This window comes from Uranotaenia lowii, unplaced genomic scaffold (assembly GCF_029784155.1).
Source record: "Uranotaenia lowii strain MFRU-FL unplaced genomic scaffold, ASM2978415v1 HiC_scaffold_178, whole genome shotgun sequence".
NCBI lineage: Eukaryota > Metazoa > Arthropoda > Insecta > Diptera > Culicidae > Uranotaenia > Uranotaenia lowii.
Window position 1 is genome coordinate 721 of NW_026597832.1, and position 16361 is coordinate 17081.

The 16361-nt window shown below is 28.5% G+C and overlaps 1 protein-coding gene across 1 annotated transcript; it reads right to left on the reverse strand.

The window, feature by feature from the left end:
- Positions 1 to 12980: 12980 nt before the first annotated feature.
- On the reverse strand, positions 12981 to 15532 carry LOC129759521 (DNA replication licensing factor Mcm7). The gene is made up of 3 exons (XM_055756993.1): positions 15372 to 15532; positions 13381 to 15304; positions 12981 to 13301 (listed from the first exon to the last, which is right to left on the reverse strand). Exons 1-3 carry the CDS (start codon positions 15397 to 15399, stop codon positions 13100 to 13102), a joined length of 2154 nt encoding a protein of 717 aa, XP_055612968.1. The 5' UTR covers positions 15400 to 15532; the 3' UTR covers positions 12981 to 13099.
- Positions 15533 to 16361: the final 829 nt, after the last annotated feature.

Sequence of the window (16361 nt, forward strand, 5' to 3'; positions counted from 1 at the left end):
AAAAATGACAAAAATGACAAAAATGACAAAAATGACAAAAATGACAAAAATGACAAAAATGACAAAAATGACAAAAATGACAAAAATGACAAAAATGACAAAAATGACAAAAATGACAAAAATGACAAAAATGACAAAAATGACAAAAATGACAAAAATGACAAAAATGACAAAAATGACAAAAATGACAAAAATGACAAAAATGACAAAAATGACAAAAATGACAAAAATGACAAAAATGACAAAAATGACAAAAATGACAAAAATGACAAAAATGACAAAAATGACAAAAATGACAAAAATGACAAAAATGACAAAAATGACAAAAATGACAAAAATGACAAAAATGACAAAAATGACAAAAATGACAAAAATGACAAAAATGACAAAAATGACAAAAATGACAAAAATGACAAAACTGACAAAAATGACAAAAATGACAAAAATGACAAAAATGACAAAAATGACAAAAATGACAAAAATGACAAAAATGACAAAAATGACAAAAATGACAAAAATGACAAAAATGACAAAAATGACAAAAATGACAAAAATGACAAAAATGACAAAATGACAAAAATGACAAAAATGACAAAAATGACAAAAATGACAAAAATGACAAAAATGACAAAAATGACAAAAATGACAAAAATGACAAAAATGACAAAAATGACAAAAATGACAAAAATGACAAAAATGACAAAAATGACAAAAATGACAAAAATGACAAAAATGACAAAAATGACAAAAATGACAAAAATGACAAAATGACAAAAATGACAAAAATGACAAAAATGACAAAAATGACAAAAATGACAAAAATGACAAAAATGACAAAAATGACAAAAATGACAAAAATGACAAAAATGACAAAAATGACAAAAATGACAAAAATGACAAAAATGACAAAAATGACAAAAATGACAAAAATGACAAAAATGACAAAAATGACAAAAATGACAAAAATGACAAAAATGACAAAAATGACAAAAATGACAAAAATGACAAAAATGACAAAAATGACAAAAATGACAAAAATGACAAAAATGACAAAAATGACAAAAATGACAAAAATGACAAAAATGACAAAAATGACAAAAATGACAAAAATGACAAAAATGACAAAAATGACAAAAATGACAAAAATGACAAAAATGACAAAAATGACAAAAATGACAAAAATGACAAAAATGACAAAAATGACAAAAATGACAAAAATGACAAAAATGACAAAAATGACAAAAATGACAAAAATGACAAAAATGACAAAAATGACAAAAATGACAAAAATGACAAAAATGACAAAAATGACAAAAATGACAAAAATGACAAAAATGACAAAAATGACAAAAATGACAAAAATGACAAAATGACAAAAATGACAAAAATGACAAAAATGACAAAAATGACAAAAATGACAAAAATGACAAAATGACAAAAATGACAAAAATGACAAAAATGACAAAAATGACAAAAATGACAAAAATGACAAAAATGACAAAAATGACAAAAATGACAAAAATGACAAAAATGACAAAAATGACAAAAATGACAAAAATGACAAAAATGACAAAAATGACAAAAATGACAAAAATGACAAAAATGACAAAAATGACAAAAATGACAAAAATGACAAAAATGACAAAAATGACAAAAATGACAAAAATGACAAAAATGACAAAAATGACAAAAATGACAAAAATGACAAAAATGACAAAAATGACAAAAATGACAAAAATGACAAAAATGACAAAAATGACAAAAATGACAAAAATGACAAAATGACAAAAATGACAAAAATGACAAAAATGACAAAAATGACAAAAATGACAAAAATGACAAAAATGACAAAAATGACAAAAATGACAAAAATGACAAAAATGACAAAAATGACAAAAATGACAAAAATGACAAAAATGACAAAAATGACAAAAATGACAAAAATGACAAAAATGACAAAAATGACAAAAATGACAAAAATGACAAAAATGACAAAAATGACAAAAATGACAAAAATGACAAAAATGACAAAAATGACAAAAATGACAAAAATGACAAAAATGACAAAAATGACAAAAATGACAAAAATGACAAAATGACAAAAATGACAAAAATGACAAAAATGACAAAAATGACAAAAATGACAAAAATGACAAAAATGACAAAAATGACAAAAATGACAAAAATGACAAAAATGACAAAAATGACAAAAATGACAAAAATGACAAAAATGACAAAAATGACAAAAATGACAAAAATGACAAAAATGACAAAAATGACAAAAATGACAAAAATGACAAAAATGACAAAAATGACAAAAATGACAAAAATGACAAAAATGACAAAAATGACAAAAATGACAAAAATGACAAAAATGACAAAAATGACAAAAATGACAAAAATGACAAAATGACAAAATGACAAAAATGACAAAAATGACAAAAATGACAAAAATGACAAAAATGACAAAAATGACAAAAATGACAAAAATGACAAAAATGACAAAAATGACAAAAATGACAAAAATGACAAAAAATGACAAAAATGACAAAAAATGACAAAAATGACAAAAATGACAAAAATGACAAAAATGACAAAAATGACAAAAATGACAAAAATGACAAAAATGACAAAAATGACAAAAATGACAAAAATGACAAAAATGACAAAAATGACAAAAATGACAAAAATGACAAAAATGACAAAAATGACAAAAATGACAAAAATGACAAAAATGACAAAAATGACAAAAATGACAAAAATGACAAAAATGACAAAAATGACAAAAATGACAAAAATGACAAAAATGACAAAAATGACAAAAATGACAAAAATGACAAAAATGACAAAAATGACAAAAATGACAAAAATGACAAAAATGACAAAAATGACAAAAATGACAAAAATGACAAAAATGACAAAAATGACAAAAATGACAAAAATGACAAAAATGACAAAATGACAAAAATGACAAAAATGACAAAAATGACAAAAATGACAAAAATGACAAAAATGACAAAAATGACAAAAATGACAAAAATGACAAAAATGACAAAAATGACAAAAATGACAAAAATGACAAAAATGACAAAAATGACAAAAATGACAAAAATGACAAAAATGACAAAAATGACAAAAATGACAAAAATGACAAAAATGACAAAATGACAAAAATGACAAAAATGACAAAAATGACAAAAAATGACAAAAATGACAAAAATGACAAAAATGACAAAAATGACAAAAATGACAAAAATGACAAAAATGACAAAAATGACAAAAATGACAAAAATGACAAAAATGACAAAAATGACAAAAATGACAAAAATGACAAAAATGACAAAAATGACAAAAATGACAAAAATGACAAAAATGACAAAAATGACAAAAATGACAAAAATGACAAAAATGACAAAAATGACAAATGACAAAAATGACAAAAATGACAAAAATGACAAAAATGACAAAAATGACAAAAATGACAAAAATGACAAAAATGACAAAAATGACAAAAATGACAAAAATGACAAAAATGACAAAAATGACAAAAATGACAAAAATGACAAAAATGACAAAAATGACAAAAATGACAAAAATGACAAAAATGACAAAAATGACAAAAATGACAAAAATGACAAAAATGACAAAAATGACAAAAATGACAAAAATGACAAAATGACAAAAATGACAAAAATGACAAAAATGACAAAAATGACAAAAATGACAAAAATGACAAAAATGACAAAAATGACAAAAATGACAAAAATGACAAAAATGACAAAAATGACAAAAATGACAAAAATGACAAAAATGACAAAAATGACAAAAATGACAAAAATGACAAAAATGACAAAAATGACAAAAATGACAAAAAATGACAAAAATGACAAAAATGACAAAAATGACAAAAATGACAAAAATGACAAAAATGACAAAAATGACAAAAATGACAAAAATGACAAAAATGACAAAAATGACAAAAATGACAAAAATGACAAAAATGACAAAAATGACAAAAATGACAAAAATGACAAAAATGACAAAAATGACAAAAATGACAAAAATGACAAAAATGACAAAAATGACAAAAATGACAAAAATGACAAAAATGACAAAAATGACAAAAATGACAAAAATGACAAAAATGACAAAAATGACAAAAATGACAAAAATGACAAAAATGACAAAAATGACAAAAATGACAAAAATGACAAAAATGACAAAAATGACAAAAATGACAAAAATGACAAAAATGACAAAAATGACAAAAATGACAAAAATGACAAAAATGACAAAAATGACAAAAATGACAAAAATGACAAAAATGACAAAAATGACAAAAATGACAAAAATGACAAAAATGACAAAAATGACAAAAATGACAAAAATGACAAAAATGACAAAAATGACAAAAATGACAAAAATGACAAAAATGACAAAAATGACAAAAATGACAAAAATGACAAAAATGACAAAAATGACAAAAATGACAAAAATGACAAAAATGACAAAAATGACAAAAATGACAAAAATGACAAAAATGACAAAAATGACAAAATGACAAAAATGACAAAAATGACAAAAATGACAAAAATGACAAAAATGACAAAAATGACAAAAATGACAAAAATGACAAAAATGACAAAAATGACAAAAATGACAAAAATGACAAAAATGACAAAAATGACAAAAATGACAAAAATGACAAAAATGACAAAAATGACAAAAATGACAAAAATGACAAAAATGACAAAAATGACAAAAATGACAAAAATGACAAAAATGACAAAAATGACAAAAATGACAAAAATGACAAAAATGACAAAAATGACAAAAATGACAAAAATGACAAAAATGACAAAAATGACAAAAATGACAAAAATGACAAAAATGACAAAAATGACAAAAATGACAAAAATGACAAAAATGACAAAAATGACAAAAATGACAAAAATGACAAAAATGACAAAATGACAAAAATGACAAAAATGACAAAAATGACAAAAATGACAAAAATGACAAAATGACAAAAATGACAAAAATGACAAAAATGACAAAAATGACAAAAATGACAAAAATGACAAAAATGACAAAAATGACAAAAATGACAAAAATGACAAAAATGACAAAAATGACAAAAATGACAAAAATGACAAAAATGACAAAAATGACAAAAATGACAAAAATGACAAAAATGACAAAAATGACAAAAATGACAAAAATGACAAAAATGACAAAAATGACAAAAATGACAAAAATGACAAAAATGACAAAAATGACAAAAATGACAAAAATGACAAAAATGACAAAAATGACAAAATGACAAAAATGACAAAAATGACAAAAATGACAAAAATGACAAAAATGACAAAAATGACAAAAATGACAAAAATGACAAAAATGACAAAAATGACAAAAATGACAAAAATGACAAAAATGACAAAAATGACAAAAATGACAAAAATGACAAAAATGACAAAAATGACAAAAATGACAAAAATGACAAAAATGACAAAAATGACAAAAATGACAAAAATGACAAAAATGACAAAAATGACAAAAATGACAAAAATGACAAAAATGACAAAAATGACAAAAATGACAAAAATGACAAAAATGACAAAAATGACAAAAATGACAAAAATGACAAAAATGACAAAAATGACAAAAATGACAAAAATGACAAAAATGACAAAAATGACAAAAATGACAAAAATGACAAAAATGACAAAACTGACAAAAATGACAAAAATGACAAAAATGACAAAAATGACAAAAATGACAAAAATGACAAAAATGACAAAAATGACAAAATGACAAAAATGACAAAAATGACAAAAATGACAAAAATTACAAAAATGACAAAAATGACAAAAATGACAAAACTGACAAAATGACAAAAATGACAAAAATGACAAAAATGACAAAAATGACAAAAATGACAAAAATGACAAAAATGACAAAAATGACAAAAATGACAAAAATGACAAAAATGACAAAAATGACAAAAATGACAAAAATGACAAAAATGACAAAAATGACAAAAATGACAAAAATGACAAAAATGACAAAAATGACAAAAATGACAAAAATGACAAAAATGACAAAAATGACAAAAATGACAAAAATGACAAAAATGACAAAAATGACAAAAATGACAAAAATGACAAAAATGACAAAAATGACAAAAATGACAAAAATGACAAAAATGACAAAAATGACAAAAATGACAAAAATGACAAAAATGACAAAAATGACAAAAATGACAAAAATGACAAAAATGACAAAAATGACAAAAATGACAAAAATGACAAAAAATGACAAAAATGACAAAAATGACAAAAATGACAAAAATGACAAAAATGACAAAAATGACAAAAATGACAAAAATGACAAAAATGACAAAAATGACAAAAATGACAAAAATGACAAAAATGACAAAAATGACAAAAATGACAAAAATGACAAAAATGACAAAAATGACAAAAATGACAAAAATGACAAAAATGACAAAAATGACAAAAATGACAAAAATGACAAAAATGACAAAAATGACAAAAATGACAAAAATGACAAAAATGACAAAAATGACAAAAATGACAAAAATGACAAAAATGACAAAAATGACAAAAATGACAAAAATGACAAAAATGACAAAAATGACAAAAATGACAAAAATGACAAAAATGACAAAAATGACAAAAATGACAAAAATGACAAAAATGACAAAAATGACAAAAATGACAAAAATGACAAAAATGACAAAAATGACAAAAATGACAAAAATGACAAAAATGACAAAAATGACAAAAATGACAAAAATGACAAAAATGACAAAAATGACAAAAATGACAAAAATGACAAAAATGACAAAAATGACAAAAATGACAAAAATGACAAAAATGACAAAAATGACAAAAATGACAAAAATGACAAAAATGACAAAAATGACAAAACTGACAAAAATGACAAAAATGACAAAAAATGACAAAAATGACAAAAATGACAAAAATGACAAAAATGACAAAAATGACAAAAATGACAAAAATGACAAAAATGACAAAAATGACAAAAATGACAAAAATGACAAAAATGACAAAAATGACAAAAATGACAAAAATGACAAAAATGACAAAAATGACAAAAATGACAAAAATGACAAAAATGACAAAAATGACAAAAATGACAAAAATGACAAAAATGACAAAAATGACAAAAATGACAAAAATGACAAAAATGACAAAAATGACAAAAATGACAAAAATGACAAAAATGACAAAAATGACAAAAATGACAAAAATGACAAAAATGACAAAAATGACCAAAATGACAAAAATGACAAAAATGACAAAAATGACAAAAATGACAAAAATGACAAAAATGCAAAAATGACAAAAATGACAAAAATGACAAAAATGACAAAAATGACAAAAATGACAAAAATGACAAAAATGACAAAAATGACAAAAATGACAAAAATGACAAAAATGACAAAAATGACAAAAATGACAAAAATGACAAAAATGACAAAAATGACAAAAATGACAAAAATGACAAAAATGACAAAAATGACAAAAATGACAAAAATGACAAAAATGACAAAAATGACAAAAATGACAAAAATGACAAAAATGACAAAAATGACAAAAATGACAAAAATGACAAAAATGACAAAAATGACAAAAATGACAAAAATGACAAAAATGACAAAAATGACAAAAATGACAAAAATGACAAAAATGACAAAAATGACAAAAATGACAAAAATGACAAAAATGACAAAAATGACAAAAATGACAAAAATGACAAAAATGACAAAAATGACAAAAATGACAAAAATGACAAAAATGACAAAAATGACAAAAATGACAAAAATGACAAAAATGACAAAAATGACAAAAATGACAAAAATGACAAAAATGACAAAAATGACAAAAATGACAAAAATGACAAAAATGACAAAAATGACAAAAATGACAAAAATGACAAAAATGACAAAAATGACAAAAATGACAAAAATGACAAAAATGACAAAAATGACAAAAATGACAAAAATGACAAAAATGACAAAAATGACAAAAATGACAAAAATGACAAAAATGACAAAAATGACAAAAATGACAAAAATGACAAAAATGACAAAAATGACAAAAATGACAAAAATGACAAAAATGACAAAAATGACAAAAATGACAAAAATGACAAAAATGACAAAAATGACAAAAATGACAAAAATGACAAAAATGACAAAAATGACAAAAATGACAAAAATGACAAAAATGACAAAAATGACAAAAATGACAAAAATGACAAAAATGACAAAAATGACAAAAATGACAAAAATGACAAAAATGACAAAAATGACAAAAATGACAAAAATGACAAAAATGACAAAAATGACAAAAATGACAAAAATGACAAAAATGACAAAAATGACAAAAATGACAAAAATGACAAAAATGACAAAAATGACAAAAATGACAAAAATGACAAAAATGACAAAAATGACAAAAATGACAAAAATGACAAAAATGACAAAAATGACAAAACTGACAAAAATGACAAAAATGACAAAAATGACAAAAATGACAAAAATGACAAAAATGACAAAAATGACAAAAATGACAAAAATGACAAAAATGACAAAAATGACAAAAATGACAAAAATGACAAAAATTACAAAAATGACAAAAATGACAAAAATGACAAAACTGACAAAACTGACAAAAATGACAAAAATGACAAAACTGACAAAAAATGACAAAAATGAAAAAAATGACAAAAATGACAAAAATGACAAAAATGACAAAAATGACAAAAATGACAAAAATGACAAAAATGACAAAAATGACAAAAATGACAAAAATGACAAAAATGACAAAAATGACAAAAATGACAAAAATGACAAAAATGACAAAAATGACAAAAATGACAAAAATGACAAAAATGACAAAAATGACAAAAATGACAAAAATGACAAAAATGACAAAAATGACAAAAATGACAAAAATGACAAAAATGACAAAAATGACAAAAATGACAAAAATGACAAAAATGACAAAAATGACAAAAATGACAAAAATGACAAAAATGACAAAAATGACAAAAATGACAAAAATGACAAAAATGACAAAAATGACAAAAATGACAAAAATGACAAAAATGACAAAAATGACAAAAATGACAAAACTGACAAAAATGACAAAAATGACAAAAATGACAAAAATGACAAAAATGACAAAAATGACAAAAATGACAAAAATGACAAAAATGACAAAAATGACAAAAATGACAAAAATGACAAAAATGACAAAAATGACAAAAATGACAAAAATGACAAAAATGACAAAAATGACAAAAATGACAAAAATGACAAAAATGACAAAAATGACAAAAATGACAAAAATGACAAAAATGACAAAAATGACAAAAATGACAAAAATGACAAAAATGACAAAAATGACAAAAATGACAAAAATGACAAAAATGACAAAAATGACAAAAATGACAAAAATGACAAAAATGACAAATATGAAAAAAAAGACAAAAATGACATAAATGGCAAAAATGACAAAAATGAAGAAAATTACAAAAATGACAAAAATGATAAAAATGATAAAAATGACAAAAATAACATAAATTTAAAAAAAATACAAAAATTACAAAAATTACAAATATTACAAAAACTACATAAATTACAAAAATTACAAAAAATAACAAAAATTACAAAAATTACAAAAATTGCAAAAAATACAAAAATTACAAAAATTACAAAAATTACAAAAATTACAAAAATTACAAAGATTACAAAAATTACAAAAATTACAAAAAATACAAAAAATACAAAAATTACAAAAAATGACCAAAATGATTAAAATCACAGAAATGACAAAAACTACAAAAATTACAAAAGTTACTAAAATTACAAAAAAAAAAAACAAAAATTACAAAAATGACAAACTGACAATAGTGATAAATAGGACCAAAATGGGTTTCGAAGGGTTTTAACAACAGACTCCAAATCCAATAAAGCATTTTTTTAAGCATCGATAGGCATTTGATTGACATATTAAATTTTGAGTACATTCTTTTGAAAAGTGAATTAAGTATTCAGAGATCGTAGAAAGTGCGCGTGAGAAGGTAAACTAAAATATTTCGGGCGCCATTCGCCCATTTCGCATATATCTTCACTCGATCAGGTAGGTTTGCGATCCCTTTTATGTTAGCTTTACACCTTAAGGGATCGTGATTGTGATAAATTAAATTTTACGAGATCCTAGTTTTTTTTATGTCAGTTCTTATAAACTGTATATTGAAAGTATGAATCAAGCTTCTAGTAGAGTTATTTTTGCCGTTTTTTGTTGAGTTTTCCAACTTTTGTAAACTCAAAACATAAAGTTAGAAAAATTTGAAGCTTTCAAATTGAAACCTATTTTGTTCAAGCAATGCCTATCTGTTTTATAGTTGATGTCACATAGCGTCAAACTAGCATCTAGCATCGAGTTTCTTCTAGCTCACGACTCTTGAGCTTATGTACGATCTATGAATACCAATTTTTTCCATTTGCGTTTAAATCATGTGAAATAGACAAACACTACACATTTGATAGGCAATCGAATCGATTCTAGCGTCTTTTTGATGGTGTTATTTATTTCTATTTTGTCTAGCCGATTGTTTAAAAATTTACCGGGTGTCATCCCCATTAAATAACTATAAAAGCCGTTTAATATGTTCTCAACGGCATGACTGCCGGATAATACCAATGATGGCGATGAGAATTCTCATGATTTTTCTATAGAGTTTTATCAATGCTTTTAAATGATAAGCAATAAAGATATGTTTAGAAAACTGGTTTAAATGATGTACTTATGTGTTTTTTAAACATTCCATTTAAAGCAACATTAAGCAACTTGTACTACGATTTTTGTTGTTAGTCTATAAGTACACCTTGCCTTCAACTAAATTTATTCCCCCCTTCGGGATTTTCGGAAAAATCGAAGGAGAAAGGGGTGGGGTGAGAAAAATGAATTTGATATTTGTTTCGTCCTCATTTTTGTTTTTTCGTAATTTTTGTTGTTTTTGTCATTTTTCGAATATTTTTGTTAATGTTATTTTTTGATTTCGATTTTTTTTTTTGTTTTTTCGATTATAGTCGTTTTACCATCTTTATGGCATTCGCTACTTTTAGATTTCGATAATTTTGTTTATTTGTACCATTTTTGCAATCCAAGTCATTTCTATTTTTTTTTTGTCAATTTCTACTAGAATTACCTACAATCTCTTGAAATGTTGTTGACCCTTTGAATACCATGTGCAACTTCTTAACAAGTGTCGCCTTACATTCGACGCGGTCAAAGCCTTGCATTTGCAGCCATGCTCGTATGATATCATCAACTAAAGTCATGTAACTGAATGCGATTTTCTGTTTACCAAAATTGCCAACCAAGTGGAAATTCAATCCTGAATTGCATAGATTTTCATTCCTTCAGTCGCAGACACCAAGAGAAATATCAATAACAATAAATCCATTATCGCTAAAAGTACCCCGTCAATCAGTCAGTGTAAACATGAAACGTATTGCAAATTGATCGGCTATTACCATTTGTGGAAACTTTATTCTTCATTAACGCCATGCAGGCCATCGACTTTATGAGTTTGCAAAACGAAAACGGGAGATTGAAAAAAAAAACTTGAAACGAAACGAAAAAATGCTGCTGTCTCGGGAATTCTGCTCGTTACTGCTTAAAACAGCTCAACGAATTTCACACCATCACCCCCTCCCTGGTTCTTGTTGAACCCTCCCGAAAATCTTACTCCTATATTATATTTGTTCGTAAGCGATTTTTTTAGCTTTCAACATCGAACGCAAAACTCCACCCCAGCACTGTCAAATGCAGTTCAGTTTTGATTCAACCAAACCATACCCCGCGCTCAGAAGAAATGAAAAAAAAGGTTTAATATAGAAACACCACAAAAATTGCAACCACTTATTCCGGCTCATAAAGTTCGCCCGAAAAAGGGAATGAATTACATTTTCATTCTTCATATAGGTAATACCATTTCAAAAAACGAAACTGCTTTCGGATGATGCGCGTGGGCCGATCCACACGACGATACAAACTGCGGTGGGATTAATAATGCTGAAAAAAGGTCAGGGATCTTCTTATAACAACTCGACTTTTTTGGGGCCGCCCCAATATGAAGTTGTCGTCAATAAACCGTAAGATCTCGATTTAGGAGAAAATGTTCATGAGGTCAGCAAGTTCACTGGTGTTTAAAGCAACTTCTTTAAAGGTGGAGAAATCAGTTTCTGTAATCAGATGCAGAATACAAAAAAGCGTTTTAAGCTACAGTCGGATTGCAATGCTCCATTAATTATTAATATTTTCATGCCATCCAAATCGGAGATAGACAAGTGTCAAAATAATCGATTAAGAATTAAGTTTAGCTATCGATTCTTCTTATCTTAATCTTTATCGGGTGCAAAACTCAGACTTTTCAAATTTTTTAAAACTTTTTCTTTTGAATTAAAACTGCTCAAATTAAAAAAAACTTAAGTAAATTAAAATCAACTGCCTAGACAACTCTGAGGCGCGTTTTCTCGAAACTATCATTTGGGCACTTATCACCCTTTAATTCTGAGGGCATCAACAAATATATTTTTTTCCAATTTACTGAGTTTGATAAGTTTAAGTAAATTTTATTGTTATTTTTTTTATATTTACCTTCTTAAAATTTAAATTTTGATATTTCTATCGAAAGATCTTCATGAATGAAAACATTTTAATCAGATATTTATAACCTAACACTTTATTTGCTATAGTCAAATGATAACTACAATATTGCTCTTAACCAATAGAAAAAACGTATTTTGCGATAACACTCAGTCGATCTACTAATTGTACTGTTTGGTTAAGAAAAGGTAAATTCAAACTTTATAAAAGGGATCATTGAATCGGCATAATCGAAAACAAAATACCTTACAATTAGCATTAAACATGTCTATCAAGGCATGTATTATAGAATAATCTTAGTGAGATAAAAAAAAAGTAGTCGTAAAACGGTGGCACCACGAACATTACAAAAAGAAATGAGGGATTTAGATAAAGGTAATGGTGGTTCTGGTCTGATTAACCTGCCACACGTTCAGCTCCTCGTACTCTTCGATGCAAGCGTCCACCTGGTCCGGTTTGTATCCCTTGGTCGTGCAGCGCTCCATGACGTCGGAAATTTTGACCGTCTTGCTGGCACCGGCCAGCTCTCGTACCAGGGCGAAGATCTTGTCCGATGTGTTGGCGACGCTGTTGAAAAAGCAAGAAAAATTAGAAAAATATTAAATTATTGTCAATTTTTAGACAGTAAGAAAGTTGCTGAACGTACTGTGTGGTCTTCTGTTCGGTTTGGTTCAACGAATCCTTGGACATCTCCAGCAGTCGAAGTGCCTCCTGGACATCATCCTTGTCGACTTCATCGGCCAAACGTAGACGGGCGAGAGCTGTGGAGAGACGCAAAATTCCCAGCAGGTTCCGGGCCGAGGTGAAGGTCATATCACGATTGTTGCGAGCTTCACGACGGAGTTCTACGTATGCGTTGACAATGTAATCGGATAGTTCCGGAGTGATGACTGGAGTCTTGCGTTTGCAGAGCTGAATGTAGCGACGGATCAGGGACATATCGAGAGTCTTGATGCGCGATGGAGGCTGTTTGCCATGGCTGTGTACGAAGGTGATGTGCTTAGCCAGACGAAGATCGTTATCGCGATCCGGTTTGTCCTGGATGAGCCAGAGAAGATCGAAACGAGACAGCAAGGCAGCTGGAAGTAGGATATTTTGAGCGATGGTACGACGTGGATTATAACGTCCATAGGCTGGATTAGCAGCGGCCAGAATGGAAACACGAGCATTCAGACATGTCATGATGCCGGCTTTGGCAATTGAGATGGTTTGCTGTTCCATGACCTCGTGAATAGCAACCCGGTCGCCTTCTTCCATTTTATCGAACTCGTCAATGCAGCAGACGCCTTGATCAGCCAAAACTAAAGCTCCACCTTCCAGGATCATTTCTCCTGTGAGTGGATCCTTCATGACGGCCGCAGTTAAACCAACTCCTGAGGATCCTCGTCCCGTGGTGTACTGGCTACGAACAGCTAGACGGTCGATGTAACCCAAAAGCTGAGACTTGGCTACACCAGGATCACCCATCAAACAGATGTTGATGTTACCACGGATCTTCATTCCATCCGGGCTGCGATCTACGCCTCCAACCAGCAACAGTAGCAAAGCTTTCTTAACATCAAGATGTCCGTAAATTTCTGGAGCCAAACTGCTAGCCATTCTTGTATAGAAATCATCCTTGGCCAATTCAGCCAGTTCATCCTCGGACAGCTCATTGCTCATGTCTCCATCATCAGACTTGTTCAGGCATACAATCCGGTGAGCATCCAGGAAAGTTTCGCTCAAGAGACCAGATACAACAGCCTTGAAGCCACTGCGTTGAATTGGTAGGAAAATTCCACTGATCACAACGTGATCTCCTGGCTGAGCACCTCGAGTAGTTTCCCCACGGCACATCACCGTCAGCGAGCGAGGAATATGGCCAACCGGAACTTGATCGCTGTGCTCCTGAATCTTGATTTCCTGGAATTTCATGAACTTGGAACCTCGAGTTTGCAGATACAATCGACCGCCAGATTTGTTAACCCGGCAATCCTCCGAGGGACAATCCAAAACTGGCATGAAACTCAACGATGAAACCGGCTGATAAGTTTCAGCTCCGCAGCGATCGCAAGTGTAGGTAGCAACAGTCATCATTGGTTTGACTTCGGTACATCTGGTCACAATACCACGGACCGTTACAAGCTTGCCAATAGACTCCGCTTTAATCTCTCGAATAGAAAGAGCTTTGCTGACGCTTGGGGCCTTGAAGTAAACCTCATATCGCTTGATCAACTCGGAGCAAATCGAATTGCGTTCATCGCGCGATTCTTGAGGATTTCTGGTCCTCGACTGCATCAACAAACGATGCTCGATGTAAATGTCCAACGGATCCTTGTTGACCACGTCTCGTTCCTTGTACGAAGGCAGCAGCTCGAAAACGCTATCCGAGAACAGCTTAACGTAACGCCGGGCATTCTTCTGAATTGCCTCCGCCAGCTGATCGTTATAGTTGGACACATCGTCCAAATCGATAGTCAATCCGACCTGTTCCCGGTGAGCAATATTGGTCATTTGCCGGGCATAGACGAAAACCTTCTTTCCGTTATCGTCCTCCTTGTGGAATTCGGCCAGAAACGATTTAATGGTTTCTGGAAACAAAGATGTCCGATGAAGATAAGACGGCAACTGCATAATATTGAAAAGCAAGAATCTTACCTTTATCTGCGGTATAATCACGCTGCATTTTGGATGATAACTTTTAAAACACTTCAAACAACAAGTTAATATAAAAAAATAGGAGATTTACTGCTTATTTCAATCAAAAAATTAAAAATAATCGACTGCTCAGCCAGACAACAGATGCACGTATGCTGGTGGCCGATGGAAAATGCGGATTACGCGCCAAAATTCGAAAGCGAAAATATGTCGCAAAAGGGAAACAGCAAAAATTGACGGTTGCGCGCCGAGACGCTGTTTCGTTATTGGTAGCGCCCAGCCCAGTGAGTTTGACTCGCAATGGGCTGATACGTTCAAACGGAATAATTTAAAAGCTCGTATCAATTCTATTAATTTTGTTCATAAAGAATTACAAACGCAGAAACTTAATTCCGGTATAAAAAATCATGCTAAATTTTAGTTATTTAGTTGGAGTTTGACCAGAGTCTTATCATCAGACCAGATCAAACTGAACGCCATTCGAGAATTCGGTACATGTCGGTGATTGTGTTCAATGGTAATCAATTTTACAATCCCCTTTTGATATATGCAACATGTCTGAAAAATTTGGGTGACCAAAATCTAGCCGTGAGTAAATCGAACGGTTTTTTATTGAATGTTTTTCATTTGTTTTTAAAATAATCACTGTTGTTTTTTCTTTCTTTAATGTATTTTCAAAATTTAGTAAGATTTGTATCATTTTTTGTTACGTTTTCGTTACATTTTGTTCCTTGTTTGTTTTTTTAATATTTTGTCAGTTTTGTCCATTCTGAAATATTAAGTTGCTTAAAGTATTTTTTTATAATTTTGAGAGCATTTTTTCTTAAAACAGCTTTTATGCTCTGTAACATTCCTTCGGTTTTGTGGGCATGCTTTTAAGTAACCAGTGCTTAGCGTCTTGCTCTCAATATTAAAAATTTAAGCTGTAAAAATTAAAAAATTAAGCTGTAAAAATTAAAAAATTTCAGCTGAAAGAATATGTTCTCTGTA

What these genes read in the sequence shown, in the direction of transcription:
- LOC129759521 (XM_055756993.1), bottom strand. Translation starts at nt 15,399, where the DNA reads ATGCAGCGTGATTATACCGCAGATAAAG. An exon ending in TGATTATACCGCAGATAAAG is followed by an intron (nt 15,305 to 15,371) that starts GTAAGATTCTTG and finishes CTTTGTTTCCAG; the next exon opens with AAACCATTAAATCGTTTCTG. An exon ending in ACCGAACAGAAGACCACACA is followed by an intron (nt 13,302 to 13,380) that starts GTACGTTCAGCA and finishes CTTTTTCAACAG; the next exon opens with CGTCGCCAACACATCGGACA.